The sequence below is a fragment of the Trematomus bernacchii genome, unplaced genomic scaffold (assembly GCF_902827165.1).
Source record: "Trematomus bernacchii unplaced genomic scaffold, fTreBer1.1, whole genome shotgun sequence".
NCBI lineage: Eukaryota > Metazoa > Chordata > Actinopteri > Perciformes > Nototheniidae > Trematomus > Trematomus bernacchii.
In genome coordinates, this window is record NW_022987973.1 from 19,388,298 (window position 1) to 19,414,150 (window position 25,853).

The window sequence follows — 25,853 nt, forward strand, 5'->3', positions numbered from 1 at the left end:
TCATTGAGTAGACTTGTGATTTGCTAGTTAAATGAGTTGTATTTAGGCAGTAGTTAAAAAGGAGCATAATATTAAGCTGGTTTTAGCGGTTTGGCCCGAAAACAGAAAGCACCAGCGTCACTTGGTGTGTTTACCTGCACATTGTATACGTTCAAATTCATAAAATGACAAGCAAAAGATTGGAAAATTAGCTACGTGGGCAAATACCTGCAGCATTTTTCTTATGTCTTAGATGCTAAACCCTCTCTTCCTCTGTGTTTGCAGGCGTCCAGGGCAGCGCTGAGTGTTCGTGCGGACGGAGCCACTTCACATGTGCGGTCAGTGCGTTTGGCGAGTGTACCTGCATCCCGGCCCAGTGGCAGTGTGACGGAGACAACGACTGCGGGGACCACAGTGACGAGGACGGATGCAGTGAGTCGCAATCCTTCCTCCTCCTCACTTCCCTTCCTTCTGTCTTTGTTTCTATTTAACTGTGACCATAGATGTATTGACTCTGAATTGGTCCAATTTGCAACTTGATCAGTCGTACAAGTGTTTACTGGCTTTGATGTTATTGCTTGATCCGTGTATCTGCTCTTAGTTTACTACGTCTCTTTGATCAAGTTTAAATTGACCAATCGGTGACCAGCGAAATTCTGCATTCCTCAAAGATTACACTACAAACTTGTGTCTCTGATTTCTTAACTTTTGTCGAACCCTATGTGCGACCTGTCAGCCTTTCATTGAAGGTTACTAAAAGCTTTTCTTTCTTTTTAACTTTCCTTGATTAATGTTTACATAGTTTTCCAGAAAACCATCTGTTTTATCAAAAGATAAATAGCCAAACTTCTCAAATGATAAATGATGCATGAACACAAGCATCTGTGCATGATTTTTGTAAAAAAAAAAAGAAGACTCTAAAATAAAGTCTGATTAAAAAAAGAAGTAAAAGAGATTACAAATCAGTTATAGATACTCGGACACATTTTGGTCAGGACCAAAACAGAATTAAGATTGTTTACACACATTTAGATTGTAGTTGTTGTATTACACTTGTTTTGGGGTATTTATGAATGGTTATTAAATTGGTAACAAATTGGTTAAATTGGTTGCTTGCTAATCCAGCCTGGAAAAATGGTTGTTAATAGTTGAATAGATCAGCAGTTCTTCCCTTGAGCAAGGCCTTAAACTCTCACTACTCAACCCAGACTCTGGTTGTGTTTTGCAGCTCCTCTCTCCAAATGTGTGAAAGTGCATGGCTTCGGAATTTTGCTAGCAAGATACAACAGTTTTTTTTTCTCGGGAAACGTAGTGTAGAATAGGAGGAAAACATATAATTGGGCCCGTATGGACATCATCATCACCCAGTGAAACTGTGAGCGGGTCACTGGTCCGGGCGGGGTAGTATTTCTGATGCAGAGACTCTGCGTGGTGTATGCCCCGTGCAGAAAAATGCTTGAGTGACTTTTGGCAGCAGACAGCGTTTGGCTGGAGGGATTTCTTGGCAGTAGAGCCAGACAGGAGTATTTTCCTACAGAGAATGTCAGTTTGTCAAGTGGAGGAGATCTTCACCGCTCCTCTTTTATAGTTCTGTGTATCGATGTGAAATGTCAGTGTGAGGGGTCTCCTTCTTTTTTCCTTTTCCTGCTCAGTTATAGAGTAGGGAAGCAGATGCTGCCCTTTTGTTTGACACTTCCTAAGCCTCTTTGAGAGGTGTGTGTGTGTGTTGATATTCTGTCTCCATCAGTCTTCCTGTGTCACATTAAGCTAGTTAGGGGTTGGAAGAGGGGATGCTAAGTGTTATTGATCTCTGGCCAGTTGAATGTTCAGTCAGCCTGATCGCCCCATATCGATCTACACTACGTTAGTTATTTAAGGAGACACATGGAAGCAGCTGACAGATATCAGAGCGTCTAGCTGGACCTTTCTAATCCATTAGTACTGTCTGATCGATCCTCTGCTCAAGCGGTGGACGCTCGTCCTCTTGAACTCACTGTAGTCAATCTCGTAACCATGGAGCTCATATCATAGAGATTAATGTTGTTGTTATAGCAGCCAGACATTGAAAACTACAGATATAACCCTTCAGTATTCAGTTCCACAATGTCCTACTACCTCCTCAACTCTTTCAAATATTTTAACCAGTGGTGTCCAGATCAACTTCACCCATTTATTTAAACATGTTTCAGAGAAAACTCAAATTGATGCTTCCTCGGATACAGATTTTTAAGTTTTGAACAGCTATGGCAATGAAATATGTCCAGAATGTGAGGCTTTTCTCAGTTTCATATTAAATCATTTGAGTTTTGGTCTTTTAGTCAGACATAAAACACAATATGATGATAAAACTTAGGGGTCATAAGATGATTAATGGATAAAAAGGGTTATTCGTTTTAAATGTTCTTTCTTTTATTCTTTAATCTTTTTTTTAACTATGCATTAACCCCCACCTCTTAATATATTTCGATTTCAAAAGTCAAAAGTCAGCTTTATTGTCAAAATTACTACATGTGTTAGACAACTAGGCAACTAGGGGAAAAAAACACTCTTTTGAACTTCTCCAAGGTCAACTCTAAACTATGCACGACGATTTTGCACCCTGTGATTTGTTTTAAGGGGGCACACAACACATTGAAAGTTAGGATAGGTTCCATTTAACTGAAATTAAAATGTCCTCAGGTAATGAGCTATGTCAGTGCCAGTGTTTCCCCTACAGTGTTTCCCCTACAGTGTTTCCCCTAGGATGGAGTCATAGCAGCGGTGCTAAGGCACGTGGGCCAAGCATAATGTGAGCCTGGCTGGTGCCCCCTAGCCTGGCTGGTGCCCCCTAGCAGCGGCGCGCCGCCACTATTTGTATATAGGGGAAACACTGCCCTAGGATGGAGTCATAGCAGCGGTGCTAAGGCACGCGGGCACAGCAAAATGTGAGTGCGGAGTGCGTGGAATTTTTGAGTGTGTGCGAAGTGCGCCCCGCCAATATGTTTCTATGTGTCTGCCAGCACAAGAAAGGCTCTTGAGGCCCAGTACATACAGTGGCAATGTCTCAAGATTTAGCTAAATACACCTTTATTGAACATACAGTAACACAAATACTACAAATCCACATAACAAACAATCAAAAATCTAAAATTTTAAACTTATTATTATTTTAATAAAAAAATAAAACAATGAAAATTGTTTTTTGCGCGGCCGCTATTTGTATATAGGGGAAACTGAGTGCTGTGTGTGTGTTCTGTTGAATAAAATGCTGTGTGTTTGCGTGGTGTTTTTGTGTGTCACGGTAGAGAGTTGAATCCCACACGACCCAACTTCTATTACACTGATTGAATTAAGCAAGTCGGATCGTAAAAACCGTGGAGTGAAATTGTATGCTTTTTAACGACGTCTCAGAAACAAAATAGAATTTATGGAGGCACAGTTTCAATGCACAACAGAGAGCGGTTCAGATGTGTGTGTGTGACCGTGAGAATGCATCATCGCAAGAAACACACACACACAAACAGAAGAATACCTCTTTTCAGCAAAATAGTTGTAGTTCAGTTTGTGGCATCCAGACTTTGTTTCAACTTTAACATGATAATCATTTACACCAATTTAGCAATTTGTAGAGAAAGCCCAATTGTGCTGGATCACAATGGAAGAATGCGCGTCTGTGAAACTCTGGAGAATAGGAACCGAGGCAAAGTGGCCGACTGTGGCTATGAAACTATCCGTGTAAACTTCAGATCTAATTAGGATCATGTGGAAATTATGTAGTGCAGATGTGACTGTAATGTGTGTGCAGGGCTTGCGTCGTGTGCTAGTGTTCCCTTATATAAAGTTTCATAGCTGCACAGGGACCTAAGAGAGAATTAGGAAGAGTTGTTGAGGGACCAAGAGCATGCATGAATCCTCTTTGTGTGTGTGTGTGTGTGTGTGTGTGTGTGTGTGTGTGTGTGTGTGTGTGTGTGTGTGTGTGTGTGTGTGTGTGTGTGTGTGTGTGTGTGTGTGTGTGTGTGTGTGTGTGTGTGGTGTGTGTGTGTGTGTGGTGTGTGTGTGTGTGTGTGTGTGTGTGTGTGTGTGTGTGTGTGTGTGTGTGTGTGTGTGTGTGTGTGTGTGTGGTGTGTGTGTGTGGTGTGTGTGTGTGTGTGTGTGTGTGTGTGTGTGTGTGTGTGTGTGTGTGTGTGTGTGGTGTGTGTGTGTGGTGAATGTCAGTGTAGGAACTCTAACTAGAAAAGGAGTTGTTGGTGTGAGACGGTGAGGAGGAAATGGTCTTTACAGCCGGCCGCCCTCTTACTCACCCCACATGTAACATCTGTGTGTTTGTAGTCGACCACACTGTGTGGAGAAGGGGGGGGGGATTACCTGGGGGATCATAAATCTACCTATTTAAAGACAAACGGTTAGTCAAAGTAGCAGTTTTTTTTCGAATTTGGTGACATCTAGCGATGAGGTTGCATATTTCAGAGTTGTACGAGGGAAAATAACTATGGATCCTAATGATTTAAATAAGGACTATACATGTGTTCGTACATAGATTATTTTGTTGATAAAGAATTATCCTTTGATTTACAGAGGTCTCTCTCCAAGTGTAAGTCAATAGGAACAAGTCTTTTTGGGCTCGATGACGTCACGGACTGACACAGAAGTTGTAGTACCACCTACGCCGATTAGCATCTTCCTGAGCTACTGTAAAAATCATAGCGGAGCAATATGGCAGACTCCCTCCACTCCCTTTGTACATTTGAATGGCTAATTTTAAACTAACGAAAACACAACAATTATTAATCTTGATACACAGAGTAATAATATTACATTTCTACCAATCAATCTCCAAAACTCCTACACAATAGTTCTTTAACCAGTTAAGCCCCACAATATTAACCATTTTTACCGAAACAAAACACAACTCTAACGCCGAACCTCTGCATTAGCCCTGAGCGAAATAATGCTTAAGCACTTAGCACAGAACTCACGGTATAAATACCTTATTACTTATCGGAAAGCTGAGATTCCACAGATTCTAGAGGTATAAGTATCATCACTGTGCGACCAAAACTTGGCAGCGAATGCGAAACCAGACAACACACAGCGTAGCTTTACGGAGCCAAAACGGCAAAATATTTCTTACCTTTGTTGTTTTCTGATCAAAAGTTGTGTTCAATGGCATTAAAACGATAGCAACGCTGCTGAAGGTTAATCCAATGTGTCTGTGTCCCTTTGAAATTATTACTGATAATCCATCATCATATTTATGTCAATAACGGAGTTTTCATATATAGCTGCTATGATAGCTACGAGAGTGTATGACAGCTTCCGGTTTTGGGCATTCTGGCTACGCATCACTCATTCACCAATGGGTAATGTTTAGATGGATTTTAGGAATTTCCCCTCGATTCTATTGGCTCTAACGGTTAAAAAGAGGTGTCAATCATCAAAATCGACCGATGGGTTCCAGAGATATGGAAAATACACCCAAATGACCCCAGAAGTGTTTTTTTTTTCTAAATATCTCTAAAAAGATCAAATTTCACTTGTTTTGCATCAATCTTGATACAGGGTACTTATTTTATGTTTGGATTCCTAAAGCTTCTACTATCCCATCATTCAACAGTGATTTTCACTATAAGTAATGGGGTTTTTTTGGACGGAAACTATATTTTACATTTATTTTACTATGTTCAATCTGAATTTACTTTAAAATAAATCCAACTCACAGGTTTATCATTGCTTTGAGAAAAAAGATTATTAATTTACCCCTTTTAGAAGTGAAGATAGAGTCATTTGTTCTGGGCATGTCATTTTCGAGCCTGAGACCTGAAAAATAGGCTCGGGGCTTAACTGGTTAAAGGACCTGCCAGTTTTTAATCCTTATGTACAAACACTGTATTCCATATTTTCGCTGATCATTTATGATTTACAGAACAGTTTTACAGCTCTGTAATAATGCTACTACGGTTCTGACGTGGGGATGGGAATTGAGAATCTTTTCCAATTGAGAATTGGTTCCTAGTTTTTTTTTTATTCATTGGAATCACTTGATTCTACCCTTCAATTCTTTACGAAATGTTGGGACCACAGCCATGTCGGAGAGATAAATATGCTCAAAAAACGTGGTCCTCAGAAAAGGGAATTCAAATCGATAAAATGTTGTAAATTCTCATCTCTGGTTTCAAGGCCGCCATTGGTAATACAGGTATCTTTGCCTCACTAGTCTGAGAGCAAGACGAACACGTTACAGGGTCACACATCTCAAGGACAAGACACTAATTAGCACTGATGAAATTTAATGAAGGCATAACTCATAGAGGTTTCATCAAATTAATAACACCCCTTTTTTCATTGATCCATCTGCCTGAGCTCGGGGAATGTTCACAGCTCCGGGTGGCACATGGGCAGAAAAACACACTTTACTATGTTTGATTGCAGGCCAAATGCATGAGGTGTGAGAGACTCTGACATGAAGCGCTGCTCCATTAGAGGGATATATGTTTATGTTCTTGGCAGTCAGCTCCACAGCCATAAACTCTTCATAAGGAGGTTACATGCTGCCTTTGTGAATCTAGTTTATATAGAAATGGCAGTGTTCAGTGTGTTGAAGGCCGAGAAGTCGGCGAAGGCAAACTGAAGAGGAAAGTGATGAAAAGGGACAAGGCCAGGAAGAGTGATGAAAAGGAAGATTATGTATGTTGTTATTGAAGCTTACCTTTTTACTGCTCTCTTCATAATCCACATTCCAGCCTATTGAAACATTTATATAATGTAGAGAATAAGATAGAAAACATATCATACAGTAGTTCTAAAACTAATTAGCAAACGCATGTAGTTTTATAATCCTTTCAGAAATGGTTGGCTTCATGTGACAGTTTTCAGATGCCCCAGACCTTATTTTGTTGGTATAAGTAAGAGTTGTCGACGAGGCTTCATAAAACTGCTGTAACTTGGTAAAAACACAGGATTTATGTGTTTCTTGGACCCAAAATGTACAATAATTGATCATTTTATGACCTGTTGATCTCATTCAGACGTCTTCCTAATGACTTTTTCCTCACACTGATTTATAGTCTCCTAACGCTGTCTTCACACTTGAGTTTTATTAGACTCCTTGACGCGCTTTTGTTTTGATATTTATCTTGAATTCAGTTCCAAGCATTATGTTGAAAGGCCTTAAGATGTCTCAAAGGGAAGGGTTTTTTTTTTATTTAATTTTTATAGTTTTGGCTGGAGTCCTCCAATTCCATTTGTATGTGCCATTCAATCCACGATGCCCCAGCAACAGTACTCTTCGTTACAAGTTTCCTTCTGAACTCTGTAGATACCCTCAAGATGGACAAGGCCAAAAGCCTTATTGAGTATGACTCTTATCTTATCTGGTTTTCAGTTTCCCTGATCTCCCCTCCGAGGACACGGAAATAAAACATATTAACACACTGATGTGTAAGCCGTTCATAACAACAGTAACCACAACAGATAAGACTCAAAAACTTTCGAAGACTTCTCCATCTTCTGTAACTTCACCATGTGTCTCCTCCCCCTCCCCCTCCCCCGCTGTTCCATCCTTCAAGTTATTTCGCTCTCCCTGCATTTAACTTACATTGAAGAAAGCAGGACGTGGGGCACGCACACACACATACACACACACTCACAGACTCACACACAGATGCATGGGCACACTAACTCCTGCAGAGTTAAAAGCAGTTGGGGTTATGAAAGAGTAAATGCTTTGGGCCAGAGTGAGGAGACAGGGCTGCAGAGGAGATAGATGTGAAGAACCGTGTGTGTGTGTGTGTGTGTGGAGATGAAATGGAAGAGGAAAATCTCTGTTGTGCGTGATTGAAAGCGCTGCATGACGTTTGGCTTCCTCTGCCAATGGCTCACACAGGCCTGCGAGGTTTGTGAAATGGGTGTGTACTCTATATACACACACTTATACACGCACAAACACTCACTTATAAGAACCCTCCACTCGATGCATTTCAAGATAGGTATGACAGGCCCTCCCAGTGGCATTACATTTACCGTATATTTATGAGACAAATCCATTTGAACGATCCACAATTCATGTTTTCGTACAGATCGTGACTTGTCAACTATTCTGATGTTTAAAAAAATCCTAAGCGTAAAGAAACTCTATGTATGTTACTAACTATATATATATATATATATATATATATATTTGTTGTTCTGTCAGATGATGTTGAAAAGCAAGAAACCCAGAATCACTCATCATTTCTGATAAGAGATGTTGGGAAAATCGGTTATTTTTGTTGTCAGTTGCCTAGCAACAGTGTTCTCACAATTAAATCCTATTGAAAGCCAAGTATAGTGTGTACTTGATTTCCCATTTGTAAATCACAGTCTCTCGAGTTCATTTACTAGCGAGAATCATTGTTAATAAATGTTTTGAATTCAGTCTTTCAAAGGTACTAACGTTTATTGAGTGCTGAAAAAATAGCGTTTTCAAATGCAGTTGGAATTTATATCCAATAACATCCTAACTTCCTGGCATCTTCTATCATAAACAGGGACATTTTTTTACAGACTTGGTTGTTTTCATCATTGCATGTTAACATCAATGCACCAATGAACCTAATGTACAGAATGAAGGCCAATTAAAACCGTAATTATGCAATGAAGACATAATTTCATGATTGCTAGGCAGTAGTGGAACACCTTCATTCATGTGAATATCAGATCAAATTAGATTTTTCTGACAAAGCTGATCTCGTTTGATTTCAGGATTTTGGTAAAATACCTCTAGACTAAGACGACTTTAATCTCCAGATGCGTGCCTTGAACCTGTGTCTGTTTCAACAGTTTTAAGAGTCAGTTAGGCTTTTGAAAGGCTTAAGATATGTTTCTGGCTTAAAATACTAAATCTAATCCCGACCTTTAACCCTAGATCAAACCTAAAAAGCAGCGTTTGAACAAAACGAGTGTGGAATGACCACAGCGTCCTTCATCGAAAATCCCAAAAACTCAAACTTTTTCTCACAAGGGCATTGATACAAAACTCACACGTAAAGCACACAAAAATAAGAAATACCCCCTCCGTTCTTTAATCCACCGCTCTCTGACGTCTTGGCCAATCAGAGAGAAGCTGTGACCACGGGGGCTCAGCTGATCCGAAAGCAGGAGCGGAGAAGATTAAGACCCCATTCCCTCCTTTTTCTATGTGTCAGTTCCTCTCTCATCTCTTTTCTCCATGCCTCCCTCTGTCATTGCATCCTTCTTGCCTCTCTCCTCTGACCACAGGACACCTACAAACTCAACTCACTTCTCTTTTTACCCAAGGCTTTCTCATTTATTTCTCACCATGTGGTTGAGTTTGTTCCGTCGCTTCGTTTGTCCGTCTTCCTGTCTCATTCTCTCTTTCTGTCTCAGTATATGGCGGTAGTTGTTTGGATACATTAGCATAATCCTCCTCCTCTCTTTCTTCATCCCCTCCAAACAATTTCTCCTGTCCTCCACTCCGCCTCCTTCCTCAATATTTACTCTCTGCTCAGTAAATGAGGGGAGCACACTTGTTCCCACAGAAGAGGACATGATTAGAGGCCGTTTGAGGGCAGAGAAAGAGACAGGAATAAGAAGAGAGACAAAGAGCGTGTTGGTCTGCGGCCTGGCTTTACATTCTTTTTAAATCTTGTTGAAGCTTGTTTGAGTGGCTTTTAAATGTGTTCAGTTTGTCAGAGGTGATGGATTAGGCTTTAAAAGTACTATGTGGAACGTTATTTTCTAATTTTATTTAATTGTGTACATGTGATTTTGCCCGGTAAATAATGAAACAACGAAAAGGACTGTGGATTGTATCAATTTCACTACCATGTTGTAACTTTTCAGAATAGTTAGCCTGGTGAAAGGACTGCTAGCGGACAACATTTTTTGATCAGGCCTAAAAGCTGCTGTGTTGTGTATTGCACATCAAACAACAAACAAATCCAAAGTAACAATTGTCTTTTCTTTTCCTAGAAATACAGAAAAGAAAAGATATGTGGCTTAAGGCATCCACAGAGAGAATGAAAAGCATAATCAATGGGACTTTGACAGTATATACATATATGTTTGTGCAAAACACTTCATCACAGCTGAACTATGATGCTAATGAGTTAAACGTTTACTGTCAAAGTAGTTCATATAATATACTGCATTGAAATATACAAAACACTGACAAGCAAAGGACATCCCAGTTTAGGTGTAAGCCTGTTCCCTGCCACTTGTCCATATTTATTTAAAACAAACCATAAAACAACACTGATCATCCATCATTATGTCATGGTTGCCTGTTTGACCATTGTAATTGGGTTCATTGTAGATACAAAATTGCACTGTTTTCTAAAATGTTTGATGTTTTTGGCGAAAAACTTCAGGCGTTTTATTTACCGCCAGTCAAATTACCAAAAAGGGGCGGGGCCATTACATAGAGGGAAAGTACCTGGATCGATTGCTCTCATATCAGAGGTACAACAGAGCTACCCCTCCTGCAGTCTGGCTTCATTTTATTGAGACTGAGGCATCACTAGTGGATAAAGCTGTAAGATTTATGAAACAAGTGTCAGACAGAGATAATGTATTTTCACTGTAAGAATCAGTCACTGATAACTGCTCCAGGGATGTGTGTTTCGCAAGTTCGCTTCAGCTTTGCTTCATTTCTTCCTCACTTTAATTTATAACCATGTAGCCGCAATACTTCATTTGGCTTTTTATTTGGAGCCAGACAAAATAAACAATTCGCAGACATCACCTCGGGCCCTGAAAGCATATGGTTGGCATCTGTCATTGTGATTGACATTTTATGGGCAAAACAATTATTGGATTAATTAAACATAATGATTGATATGGAGACAAAAACAATGGTGATCCTCCATTTGGGATTATTGTTTATTGAAAAAACACATTCAATTGGTTCATTTGATTTGTGTTGATGTTTTCCTGTCAACATGCTTGTTTGGTTCATGGACTTGTTGAAAGTATCACTTTCGTAGAGAACGTAGTTTGACTGCTGATGTAGTAGACAGATGCATTTATCCACTTTCACATAACCAGACAGAAAGCGCCAGCTGTGTTTGCTTTGGCACACAAAACTGATTCATCCACAGAGCATGTGTGTGTGAATGTTTATTACCTGCCTGAAGTCTTCTCAAACGGCCCTATTATCAAAAATCAAAGCTGCAAACAGTCAGATTTTTTGTATGGCTCGTGGCTCAGTGATCTAGAACAAGATCACTTACATAATCACTTGAGAATGTAATATAGAAACTCTATCAAACCACAATTTCCACAAGTATTTTCTCAAAAATAAACATAGGCATGTCAAGGCGAAACAGCCATGACTCTTTCTATTTTATTTTCAATTTAAAAAAATAGTTTTCCTACAGGAGATTGCAAGTATTTTTCTCCATTTTCCCACATTCTGACTCAAGGCTGCCTCTTTTTTTCTTTTGAAACGTTTCCTTTTGTCTGAGGTCTTCTTCCTATCCCTATCACCCTGTTTAATACGTTCACCATGAATTATCCTTGGCAGGTAAACAGTCACATAGCCCAAGTATAATGAATGACCTGCTGTTGGTGGGTGTCCAAAGGACAGGCAAGGTAACATTCGAGAAATTATAACTTCATTCAGCCAGCGACACATAATCATAATAGTCCTATAATGTCATCATTAGACCGCATCGGGGTAATTCCTGTCCTACAGCCTCTTAAGGAGAAAATGTGTGGGTTGAATGGTTGATAGCGCACAAGCGTTTCTCACTGGTTTTTCACTGGCCCTGTGGTGCCAAAACAACAACCTCTTCCTCAACCTGGAGAAAACAAAGGAGATAGTTGTTGACTTCAGGAGAACCCACCGTCGACCCCCTCTCCCCCTGACCATCAACGGCGCTGCTGTGACGCAGGTGACCAGCACCAAATTCCTTGGTGTGACCATCACTGATGACCTCACCTGGAAAAACAACACCACCGCACTAGCGAGGAAAGCCCAGCAGCGCCTGTACTTCATCCGGAAGCTCAAGCGAGCCGGAGCATCACCCCCCATCATGCTGTCCTTCTACCGAGGCGCCACTGAGAGCATCCTCAGCAGCTGTATCACGCTGTGGTTCGGAAGCTGCACCGCCGCCGACCGCAAGAGCCTGCAGCGCATAGTGAACTCTGCCCAGAGGATCATCGGTGCCTCACTCCCCTCACTACAGGACATATATAACACCCGCCTCACCCGCAAAGCACTCAGCATTGAGGGTGACAACAGCCTCTTCAGCCTCCTGCCTTCAGGAAGAAGGTTCCTCAGCCTCAGCTCGCGCACCTCCAGGCTGGGCAACAGCTTCCTCCACCAGGCGGTCAGGATGCTGAACTCTCTCCCCTCCCTCCCTCTGACATCTCTCCCCTGAACTCTCCACCCTGCCTCCGACCTTTCTCACCTTCCCCAAATGGTCACACACACACACACACACACACACACACACACACACACACACACACACACACACACACACACACACAACCTCCCTCATCCAGCACCAGTCACTTTTCTGCCCATCTCCGCTGCTACTGCACTGAAACTGTACTTTGAACACTTAAATTATATTATTGACATTTTAAACTGTATACCCCGGTTATCTAGGCCCTTTGTTTTGTTTAATGTATACCATGTTTATCTAGGCCCTTTTTGTTTTTTGTTTGATGTATATATGTCACACTGTAGGACTGCGGGAAACAATATTTCGAGATTTCTGGATGTACAACATGTAGAATTATTGACAATAAAGCTGACTTTGACTTTGACCTTGAAAGCACTCTGCGGAGATTTGTCATGGCAACAAGCAAATGTTTCTACATAATTCTCTGTTGATGGACAGTAAAATGTCTTGTGACGATGTCTGCAGTTCATTAAATACGAGAAGTGTACGGACAGTTTTGATGTATTTAAACCCATCTACAATTCGGAGAGATATATTGTCCACTTTGACCAACTCCAACTTTTTTTTCTAAACGAAAGACATAAAAAGATGGATAAACAGTCTTCCTCACATGGTGTTAAGTTTGATACATCGGACTATGATACTAATTGAGGGGATAAAGCCATAAACAAAGCTAGAGAGAGTTGTCAGGTTGTGGCTGAAGTAGGGCTGTGCAATTAATCGTATTTTAATCGCAATTACGATTTTGGCCTGCCACAATTACGAAAACAACATAATCGAAAAAAACAATTATTTTGCTTTGCTAGGTTGTGACAGTGCACTGCAACATATTTGATCTAATTAATTTTGGTCTCATTTATTTGTATTTATCATATTTATATGTGTTTAGTAGCTTGGGGAAGTGCGCTCCAAAATATTTGTTGATCTTGTTTATTGGTATTTATTATTTTGATATTATTTATTTAAATGTATCATTTATTTTATTTATTTTTGTATTGGTTTTTCAGTTGAATTATACGTTCAGGGTAATCAACAGTTAAAAAGATACTGTTCAAATTATTATTTGTATTTGTTTTAAAGTTCAATAAATGGATTTTTTCAAAGTCAATGAATAATCGTATTTAATAATCGTGATATCAATTATTGACCCAAATAATCGTGATTATGATTTTTGCCATAATCGCACAGCCCTAGGCTGAAGGTCCGTTTGCCGTAGAGGTGGAGAAGGATGGAGAGAGCCCCATCCCATTGGCCACTGCCGGACACGCTGCCAAGAAAAACTGTGCTGGCAGCGCCACTCCGCTCTGACGGACTGAAATATGCGTTGGCTAGCGACCAGAGCTGCCTAGAATCAGATAAGCCGCCTCTGTCGGGACCGGCTATGAGAGGCAAATAAAGAGCGAGCAGAGCTGCAGAGAGTGAACAGAGGGGATTAGTGAGAGTTGGAGAATGGTTGTGGCAGGACAAGAGAGATACTTTTAAAATCCTACATGCTTTAGTCCCTTACAAACTATCCAAAAATCCTTTTACCATGTTATCATAGGGAACTGCAGTTGTGAGGCATTATCAGCTTTCGTAAATCAAACTTGAATTCATGGCCACAAAGAGTTAATCGACCACTCAGGTGGAATAGCAGGAAAAACACTGTTGGGAAAGAAATAACACAAAAAGTCCCCAAAACAATGAGAGGGTGAAGAGAGGAAAGTGAAAGCAGAGAACAAAGGCAAAATGTTTGGAATCTCTTTACATGCAAGAACATGAATAATGTGGGTGCAGAGTGTCAGAGGTATAAAATAGAGGAAGGAGTGAGAGAGGGGATTATTCTCCGTTTGGCTCATTCTGCTTTTAGCACTTTTTTAACTCTGACTAAGACTTTTAAGCAACGTACGACTATGTTTGTAACCATCTAGATTGTGAAGTTAATAGTCTCCAGACTTGCTCTGAAATACCTTTGTATATACTTTTTTTATCAAAAGAGTCTGTATTTATCTCAAATATTCCTCCCAGTGATGCTGTCATCATCTGAAAGGCAGTACAAAAAGCTCATGGAAACCTTCTGTCACTTCTTATCTGAAAAAAAGATATAAGATAAAGTTTGAAAGAAGAAAACAGTTATCTGATATGACAGCAAGCCAAGAGGTTCAACAATATTGTTAATGTCAAAGAAGAATAAACTAATGTTTGCCTTTAAGTCACTCTTGAAAATGGTGTTTCCCTTTGCATGGGAATTATTGATATGTATTTATTCCTGCAACACGTTGTTCCATCTTTTTGACAACACAGTTTACCCTCAACTGAGCTACATTAGCATAGTCATGCAAGTGTGTGTTTGTCTGTGTGTAATGGCTGCTATAAACATGTGACAAAATAATGAAAAATACACAGATCACCAGCGTGAATAAATGTTCCCGGTAGAGACGACAGTAATCCGGAGATGAACCGACATGTTTTGGACTGAAATAGAAAACCTTTGTTAAAGCTCCTCGGATGAGATATTCACATGAGACTCGCAGGCTCCTGTATCGCTCTCTAGAGTACACATCTGTTTTTCACTCCTCTCTCTCTCTCTCTCTCTCTTTCTCTCTCTCTCATCCTCCCATCCGTCGAGCCGGTGTGATAAGCGATGTTTAGGCAGATATATTGGTCCCATTACGGCCACTTGATTCAGCTGCTCTACAGTCAAGGGGAGCCCATTAACTCTGCCGCTCATGGCCACTTAAAGACACACATATACATCTTCCTTAGGACATGGAACACTCACACACACACACACACACACACACAATCCTGTAAACCAGACCCACGCAATCTTATTTCAAGACACAGCCAATGAGCATGCAAAATTGATAGGGCTCTTTGAGATTAAAAGATACATAATAAAAAATAAAGGACATTCTCACAGACAAATAGTTATAAAAATACAACATTGGATAGCAGTTTAAAGAGCAGCATTCAGTGGAGGCCGAGACCTCACAGCAGGACAGAGGAGTCTGTTGTCTGACTAGAATAACTCATCCAAGGGGCTCAAATAAAGGTTTTCTCTTTCAGTCTAAAGCCGGTTGGGTCACCTCCAGTTTTCCCTCGTCTCTCCAGGAAACATTTGTGGTGAACTGGACATCTTCATTATCTTGGCTCAATGCTTGACATCAGGAGATGCAAAAGGAAAAATACAGATTCTCATATGACGGAAAAGATCTGTTTAGCCTTTATACCATCAGGAATGAAATGAGCTGAAAAAAGGCCTTCACTTGTTTGTGTGTTAGAGTGGGTTAGGGATGACCTGTGTAATGCAAGTGGGAATTCTGTAGCCAGGATGAGAAGTATGGGTGGTGAATGAACGTCAATGTCAAATGCTTTGGCAAGTTCTTTAAGCAAATATCCAAACATCCACATCAAACGCTCAGTAGGACGTGACAATATTACATAATTAATGGAGCACAACAGGAGATGGAAATGGACCAAAATGCATTGCGTTGTCGTGCATCTGTCATCAGAGGCTTGTGAAATGTAACACCGTCTTTGATGCGTTTTTTGCTGCGGCAATATTCTGTCAGCTCTCTTACTTCTTTCCTATATGGGAAAATACGTACATCATTAATAGTGTTTGTAACTTGGTAAACAAAGAAACCCCACTTTTCCTGTTGAGATCGAAAAGCATTGTGAGAAATGTTGGAATGAGGCAGATGGAGGTGAAGTAGCTCAATATGTACTGGGAACCCGAGGGTCTGCGGTTCAAGTCCCGGATCTCACCACGTATGAAGTGTGGACTGGTACATTGAGAGGTATCAAAATGCGGAAACTATATTTCACTATATATGTATATTTGTGTGACGATGGAATGGAAATGAAGGATTTGAATGAAATTCTCTTCAAAGTAGTATAGAAAAGTAATATATAACGATTCCTAGAATGCAACAAAGTGGACAAAGTTGTGTGTGTGTGTGTGTGTGTGTGTGTGTGTGTGTGTGTGTGTGTGTGTGTGTGTGTGTGTGTGTGTGTGTGTGTGTGTGTGTGTGTGTGTGTGTGTGTGTGTGTGTGTGTGTGTGTGTGTGTGTGTGTGTGTGTGTGTGTGTGTGTGTGTGTGTGTGTGTGTGTGTGTGTGTGTGTGTGTGTGTCAGAGGAATGCAGTGGTAGCATTAAGAGCAGCGCTGAGCTGAGCAGAATCGGTGTGATAAGAGGGATCAAAGCGCCCAGAGGCCTCATCAACCTTCCCAGAATGCTCCATGCTGATCCAACTGATAACAAGTATACAGGCCCCTCCTCCTGCCTGACCTTGTGTGTGTACGAGTAAAAAGAGACAGTGAAGTGTTTATTTGCATACAATTTGCAACGTTCCCAATTTGTGGGCCTAAACAATTCTGCGCTATGGACAAGTGTGTTTGTTTAACCGGTGTGACGACGGTTTGCTTATGTCTGCATGTGTGTGTTTGTATGTGTGAGGCAGTGTGTGCCTGTCAAAACCACGCTCCGTTCCTCTTCTGATAAGCTGAATTATTTATTGAAATGTTGAAAAGAGGCATTTTTCTTTTCTTGTTGGACGCCGAGTCGGGGGTTCATCCAAAAAACGTTCAAATGCTTCAGTTTGACAAAGAGAGGTTTGTAGGAAGTGTGTTGGCGTCAGGATTCAACTTATCAGATCACTGTGAATTTGACTGCAGTTGCCACTTAATACAGCATTCCTGGCAAATATTGAACTCTGCACTTTGCCTCTGAAGACCAATTGTGTTAATTGAGAGGGACTAATAGCCTTGAGGACTACGGCTTCACTAATTGTGATTAAATTGACGATTCCAAGCAAATCAATAGTTTTGGAATACTGTTCCAATACAATCTTTATTTCCCAGGGCCCATGTTGACATATTTAAATTGTCTGTTTTGTTTGACATGTAGATTATTTTTGTTGACTTAAACAAATTAAAGTAAGTAAAAAATGTCTTACATTTGAAAAACTAAAAACAAATATCATATTTTGATGTTTATGTTCAATGATCAACTGTCAAACATGTCTCCCATTCCTGTCTGCCAACTCATTATTAAATCAGGAAACTCAATGATTTGTTGATCAACTTAGTTCAAAATGATACTACATGGTTATTATTATTCTAATAATCTATAGTCTAAACTCTTAGAAAAACAAATACATTGCTAAATCTTCTAAACCTTTTATCAGCTTTATGATGTATTGAGAGGTTTATCAAGAATGGTAATGTCTTTCAGTAAAGAGAGTTATGTTTTGAGAGCAGCAGCCATTTTTCATAAATATGCTGCAACATGTCAAATTGATTGTCTGCTAGACAAAGGGAATTTTAATGAGCTACTGTATGTTATAGAAACATGAAGGAAAGCTCATAGGAAAGCTATTACAAAATGACAAAACAATTTTTACAAAAAGTGTAAAGGTTGAAATGGTTGTTCTGTAATGGAGAATGACTTATCTCAAGTCTCATTTCATGTATCTGGAATAAGTGGATGTTCCCATCCTGCTGAATAGAAGTGAAACCAATGCCTGCCTGTAGGGAGAGAAATAAAGAAACTGATTGTAAGATTCAGATAATTGCTTGCAGAAATGTTTCACGTGGCATATTTTGCCCAACTACAGAAGTTCATCAGAAGGTGAGGAGAACGAGGCGGACGAGAGAAAGAGCTCTGTTTGATTACCTCTCTTTCTCTGTCTTTGTGTTTCACTCTGAATAATGTAATATCCATGCAGGGCTATGTGGGTCAGTGGGGCTTTTGCTTCCCCTGGAGAGCAGAGCCACACCCCGACACACACACACACACACACTCACACACACTCACACTCACACACACTCACTTAATTCACTCACTGAGCCCCGACTCGTCCGCCTGTCTGCCTCGCTGCTTAACTCGCTGCGTGACGTCATTCATTTTTCATAAAGTCTGCGTTGCTCGGTCAATATTTCATATGTGGTATTGACAAGTGAGTGAGAGTCCACTGTGCGTAGCTGCTGTTCCCTCGCCTCCTTTCCCCTTCTCTCCTCCTCCTCCTCCTCCTCCTCCTCCCTCCATCCCTCTCTGGCCTGTAATTAAATTAGCTCTGTCTGCAGATGACAAAGGGCCAGTCATTGGGGCTGTGCTTAGATAGCGAGTAGCTGCACTTAGAGCGGATATGAAGTTAAGGAGGAATGCGCTGAGCTGAGTTGAGTTCTGGGTCTCGGGGTAAGAAGGTGAGAGAGAGGAGCGTTGGTCCAGATCGGCCTGTGGATGAGCTGAGACCAGACAGAGAGTTAAACCTCCTGCATTTAAACTGTGTCAAACACTGACCTTTACTGCAGGAGTGCTGAGTGAGAGATCGGGGAACGCTTCATCACTGTGTTGGATTGACGTCACATCTGATTATTAAAACACTGTGATTTAGTGTTGTTTTTTAGTAGCAAAGAATCAGCAGATTAGTTGTATATGATTCATTGTTTTATGGTGTGGTCGATAATGTGAGAAATGCCCATCCCAACTACCCAGAGACCCAGTTCACATACACACACTTATAATATTTAATGTATTGGGTAAAAGAGAGAAGTTTTGATGAAACCAGGTTCGGCCAAATGGCTCAATTTGAACTAATAGGCATCTTCTTGTTGATGGTAAGGCTGGGTATTGGATCCTAAAGCTTTTACCATATTGATCGGTAAAACGGCAGATCATATCCATAATCTTATTTTATTACAGTTTTCTTCGGTAAGATAATTTTACCAATTTTAGACTGTATTATTTTCTAAATGTTTTTGTGCGGCTGCTTGTAGTTTTGCATCAAGATAAAAACATTATTTATATAGTTATATTACTCATGCTAATGACGTGTAAAGAAAATGTATCAAAACTCTACAATCTTACTAGGGGGGCTGAGATATGAATGAAGATTTCATTGTATTTTGACTCATATCGCCCTGAAATAAAGAGTAACTTCCAGAGGCTAAACGTCAGAAACTCTGTCATGATGTTGCATATAATCTCTCATTTGAACGTCATTCAGGCCTTCAATATGGAGTCCTACTGAAATGGTGTATCCTACAATACAATGATGCAGCTTGCATGGAAATACAATATAAAAGAATAAAGGAAAGGAAAAGTGACAAAAAAGTACAATTCTGATAGAAAAGCACCTAAATCGGATAGTCGTGTACCTCCTGAAAACCACAGCAAACCCCCTTCTCCTTTCAGCCTGGCACTGTTTGTTTGTTTATTTGATTGTTTGTGCTGACAGAGCTTTTGTCTCGCCTTGTTTGTTTGCAGTGCTTCCCACCTGCTCGCCGCTGGACTTCCACTGCGACAACGGCAAATGTATCCGCCGCTCCTGGGTGTGTGACGGGGACAACGACTGCGAGGACGACTCCGACGAGCAGGACTGTCGTAAGTACACTTCCTGTCTCTCTTGTCAGCACAAACATGCAAACAAACACAAGCACACTGGTATTTGCTGTCACACACACACACACTCTCTCCACACAGGAGGGGGTGAGTTATTGAAGTTGACAGATGTTTGCGGCAGCCATGTGCAATGAGGAGTTTGTTTTGATTCTGAAAAAAGTTGCCTGGATGTCACACAAACACACACACACACACACAGGAGGTTAGCACTCCCACGGTCGCCACACATGACACTCTGTGACCTTTGACCTCAGTTTATCCTGTTTTTCTTGTCATTTGTGAATATATCTGTGTGTGTGCATGACTGTGTGTTCTATCCAAAATACCCCTCAGCTGCTTTCCAGGGAGAATGTGTCCCGCAGAGGGTGAAGGGAGGAGAGCGTCTATTTCTGCTGTCATATTTATGTATCGCCTCCTGGTGTGTGTGTGTGCTCCTGTATTTCTATCTTTGTAAGGTCCATTTCAAGTTTGTGTTTTGTCTTTCTCTCACTTCATCAATGACGTAGATGTCGTCTTGTCATCCTCACGTCTTAGTCATGGAAAAAGTATTTAGAAGCACTGCATGCCGAGCATTAGTGTATGTGTATTTGTTATTTGAATCCCTCAACTTTATACAAGTGCAATGCCAAGAGTTTAGGTATGTATTGCGAGGTTAGGGAATGCATTGTGTCAATACGAGGCGCCTTGGTGTAAAAATGTGTCAGTGTTGGATTGACTCAGAATGGCTCCGTGTGTGCCATCTGATCCGTGCGGATGAACGCTGCACGGCAGTTGTTCCATCACACTGTCGGTGTTTTTTGTGATTCAGTCTAATCACACTTAACTCTCTGTGCAGGGACAGGAATAGTTACAGGGAGTGACGTGTCCCTGATGGAGACAACACATGGCTCAAAGAGTCACCCAGTGTCCGTTCAGTGACCAACTTCTATCTAAAGACCAATACAGACTTATTTTTACCTCAACACTTCCCAGTTATAGAAATATAATAGTTGTAAGGATTGTGAACCACCAACATGTTGTTTAACTCATTGCAACATTTTAACATTGATAATTGCTGTTTGGAATTGTTGATTAATACAATTTCTTTATTTAGCTCATAGCTTAGCTATATTTTTAGCCTAATGGGCTAGTCACAAGTGCAGAAGAGGGAGCTAGTGTGGTGAACAACATATCTTAAGTCAGAGACACTGAAATGTGCTGAGAGTTAGATGAGGGGAGGGATGTTTAGCCTAGCTTAGCATTGTGTGCTAGAGGCAGGGGGAACTTCCTTGACATGACTGCGAGGTAGCTAGGCAATCAGCAGATATGATTCCTCTATCGCATTAAGTCGAGCAAATGGTTAAACAGTTAGACTTCTAAGAAAAATCTCCAGTCTGTGATCTATGAATGAATAAACAATGAAGAGGATTATGCTGCAAATAAGCCCCCTCACAAATATTAGATCTTAGTAAAAAGGCAACACGACCAACAACATAAGCCCATAACCCAGGGACTTGCCTGAGGGCACCGGTTGAGGAAGCCAGCAAGCTGAAAAAGAAAGCTTTTTGTGTTTGGTTAGCTCAGGAGACTGAAGCATGTTGATATCTGCAGGCCAGATGGACCGCACTGTCTCAACTCACAGATGCAAAAATTAAACAAGGACTGTAACCGTTGTTGTGTTCGCATTACAGTATATAGGTGTCTGTTCAGACAGAACAATTTGCCGATCTTATACCCTTACGTTAATTGCTGGACCCTTTGTGCAGTTTTTATTTCGTCCGCACTAATTGTACCACTTGTACATAATGGGTACAGATGTCAGCTATAAGCAATAATTGTGTGTTTGGTCAGCTTTGATGAGTAAGCATTTAGCCTGTTGAGACAAGTTAAGTGATTTGTTTTTGAGATAGTGTTCAGCAGGTGTCATCTAAATGTGTTCTTGGGGTTTTTGAATATTTAAACAAAACACCATTAAGTATTGGTAATAATATTTCACTGTGGACCAAAGTGTTGGACTAAGAAACTGCTTTTTAGAATGAATAGAGGCATCTGTATAAATGGTTTAGTATTAGAACTTTTACACATTAAAATGTGACCTATGTCATACTGTGTATTTTGTCAAGTAGTGTACTTACAATAACGCAAGGGAAATACATCATTTCAATTAAGATAATGGTTTTATTCCCTTTTGAGCCTGCGTCATTTATGTGGTTTTCTGCCAAACCTGTCATAAATGAACTATTATCCAGTTCTAAGCCAGAGTTTTAGATATGCTTTTGAGATTTTGGTTGTTTTTAACTATATATTTTATTGGATGAAGGATTTTATTGATTGGACGTTTTAGAAGGGGGCAGAGCAGACTTCAACATCCTGTGTGTGGCAAACATCTGAAAAACTGTGATTTTATTTACTTGAAACTGCTTTATTCAATGTCTTTACCAATTTGAATCAACACGTTTATTTTGGAGAAGAGTAGACCTCTGTGAATAATCCGGCTCCAGGCTATTAACACGAGGAGCTGACTGCAATAACAGCAACGATAATGAAGACAACGTTACATGACATTACATTTAGCTGACGCTTTTGTCCAAAGCGACTTACAACTCCCATGATCCCACGCTACTTCATGATGTTGCCAAACTCAGTTTTTGCTATTGTTTTTAATGAAGAGAGCACTAATGGCAAAACAAGATATGCTTTGTGTTTGAAGCGAGGGGGAAATTGACTTGCTTAATAAAAATGGTGGATCCCGCAATTAGAGCTAGCACTTAAATAATCGCCTCGTTCTTGAAATGGATAGATTTCCACAGTCACTTGTGTATTAGACCTCATGCAGTTTGAGTGTACAGCAGGTACAGGTAAGCTTTGTCTCTTCTGAATGAATTTTCCGTTACGTCCATCATCTATCGAGTTCTCCTCCTCCTTTGTTGACCCACATGCTGTATCAGCAGCCAGACACTGTATCACTTCCTGATGGGGGGGGGTGTCTGTCTGCTGCGAGTCAGCTATGAATTTTTCATCTTCATGCCCAGTAAATTTGCCCCGTTCCCCAAACTACTTATTATTTCATGCTTCTTTTTTGCTCACCCTAGTCTGTGTTTCACCTTCCAATATTTTCAGCTTCTCAACGCGATGCCGTGGTTTCATTTCATTATTTAGAGACGGGGAGACAATCCTCCACGCTCGGCTGGAACTGAAGTAGTTGTCAAGATTTTCAGACAAACACGGAGACTGAGGTGTGTCTCAGTGTGTGTTTGAACATGAGATTCTGAAAGTTTGAAAATACATTTCACAGAAAGAAAAAAACAATTTCAGCACCCACACACATGGAGAGAGCCTGGTAATGACTCCCAGCGCCCTTTGCCCTTTGACGTTTGGCTGCAGTGTGAATGATGAGCGTCTTCGGGGCTTGTTGACCTCCGACCTCCCTCTGTTTACCTCGCTGATGGGAGGGAATACGGAGCATGGGAGGAACAGAGAGAGGGAGAAAATCAATTATTTTCTTATAAGTTGAATAATAGAGTAAATGAGTGCATTTGTCGATAATGCACATATAATTACATTTTCATTTGGCCCTGCCGATGGGCTTTTTGTGGTTTTTAAATCCTTTTCTGTTTTTGGGGGAGGAGAGCATGTTCGGGCTGAGGGGAGGTCGATGTGGGTGAGGTCAGCTGAGGTTTAGCTGTCAAAGGTAGAGTGATGGATGGTCCGGGTGCAGGCTGATATATTGGACGATATTTGATTATCAAACATAAATCATTATATCTCTATGGTGATGGATTAGTAACTAGAAATGACTTACTTTTCTTGTGCCGACACACATGCCTGGTCACAACTATTTAATAACCAAACGTAAGGGATCCTTTTAAATAGTGATATATCCTTATACATTTATGTGAATAAATATCTAATATAAAAATCAATTTTTAATAATAAATAAAAATCCATTATCAGTCGAGCTCAACAACGTCTACGTTTTGAATATTAGCTTAAAGAAATGTTTTAGATTAAATGTACCATTGAAGATGCATTTTTGTTCTTACATTTTATTAATATATTGTAATGAAAACTGTACTCTTTTTTTCCTTCAATTTAGACTTAATTTCAGTTTCATTTAGCCTTAAAAAGCCAATACGAAAGAAAATACGAAAGAAAATAAATAATACACATTTTAACAAACAAAATGGAAAAATGTATAAAGAAATAGATATTTAAACAAAATAATAATATAGATTCAAAAAACAATACATTTGAAAGTGCAATACACTGTCTATTATTACACCTTGGTCAGGAGTCATTTTGTAATTTTATGAGATATAATGTAAACAGAATTAAGCCACCTTGATATCTTATCATATAAACTAGGTAACTAAGTGCATGGACATGGAGAATATTCCGCAACACACACAAACACACATGGGCCTCATGTCTTGTCTCAGAGTGGAGTTTGTCTCCAGCAGCTTTGACTCGTGCTGTGATGAAACCCACCTGAGAGGAGATGAAAGATCTCAGTGAAATAAAGCAAAGCTTCATCTTCTTCTTCACCTGCCCATCTATTCTGTGGGCCCCCTTCTATTTCTGTCGCTCCTTATCTCTCTCTGTTTGTCTCAGCTGTCCGGCACTCACACACGCCACTGATAAATTATAGATTACCTCCTGCCAGGGGCCATCCATCATTGGCTCTCCTTGACGAACCTGTTTACTCTGCCCTCGGGCGAGCATGGCTGGGCTTTGCCATCGATTGCGTTGGTAACAGTATAAGGCGGTTTTCTGAAAATCCATACAGTCTTTTTATCAATGGTGTGATTAAAGAGGCAAGGTGGAGGAGTTGTTTGGAAAAATGAAAGGGTTTGGAACTGTCAATGTCACAGTGCGAGGAGTTCACTTGAGGGAGCGAGTTCTGTCTAACTGCACTGTCACGGGTGTCAAATGGAACATTTGTCTTTTTTTCTTCAGACTCAAGGTTACCTTTCGAGTGAGACAACATTTGCTAACGTACAGCAGGCAGCATATATATTTAATTAGGACATAAAACAAGCTGCTGCAGCTCAGCTTCGGTCGATTACACCTGTCCTGAATGAAGCTGGTTTAAAATCGAAAGGAACTGGGGATTTGCTTAGCTTCTTTTTGCATCCAACTCTTGAAAATGACAGAAAAGTTTAGACCTTTCTGCAGTGCCAAAGAGTTTATAGCTGAAATATTAACTTCCTAATAGCCACCCTGAAAGATCGGGTGCAAAGTCAACTGTCATTGAGGTATGAGACAAGATCATTTCAAATATACAGTAGGTCAAATGGTTTACATTTGTAACGGTCCTTCTAAGAAGCCTTTCATAGTGTTGCAGTAGGCTGATTGCTCGGTAACGGGCCGTCTCCACGGCAGCGTTAAAAAAATCTTGGAGGTGGGCGTATCTGAAGCTTGAGGATTTTTTGCGAGCAACCAATCACATGAATCTCCCGCCCGCGACATACGAAGCAAAAATGCCCGAAGTAAACTGGATATAAACTCCCCAAAACAGGCGAAAACATACCACTGTCTCTGCCACCTCCCTCCATGCCTGGCTCCTCCGGTTTATATCCCGGTAGGTCTGGTCATAAAGCACCGGGTGATTGATTCGCTACCGCTAATTTCTCCTCCATGTTTTGGAATATGAGGAAATGTCTCTCCCAGCATACACGCCGTTTGATTGGCTAGAGCTTGAACTGTCAGATTTGCGTACACGGGATTTGATTGGCTGACGCTTCCTCCTCAGCTTCAAAAGTTGAACATTGTTCAACTTTGGATCTTGAAAATCCTGAGAATCTCCGCTCGCCTGCCCACAATGCATTTCGGCGAAAGCGAAAAAAAGTGACGTCACCCCATTCAAAGTGAATGGGCAGAAGCGTTTCAAGATTTTTTAACGCTGCCGTGGAGACGGCCCGTAAGAGGGAGAAGAATATTTCGGACAACTCAAATGAGGGCCTGAGAAAGAAGTTAAAACCCTGCCCACTTTCCTACCTAAATGTTTCTAGTAAAGTCTTTGAAAAGTGCGCATCCGATTATTTGAAAAGTTACAGAAATTGACAGATGCATCTTCAACAGCCATCTTAATGTCTTGGAAGAGGCTGTTTAACCATCCAA

At 40.6% G+C, this 25,853-nt stretch overlaps 1 protein-coding gene across 3 annotated transcripts in view; it reads left to right on the top strand.

The window, feature by feature from the left end:
- Positions 1 to 25,853, top strand: part of lrp4 (low density lipoprotein receptor-related protein 4) — a 121,599-nt gene that overhangs the window by 51,382 nt on the left and 44,364 nt on the right. For all 3 annotated transcript variants that reach the window (XM_034116653.1, XM_034116654.1, XM_034116655.1), the window contains exons 2-3: positions 265 to 411; positions 19,620 to 19,736. In XM_034116653.1, the coding sequence (XP_033972544.1) occupies positions 265 to 411; positions 19,620 to 19,736 (264 nt within the window). The remainder of the gene's footprint in view (positions 1 to 264; positions 412 to 19,619; positions 19,737 to 25,853) is intronic.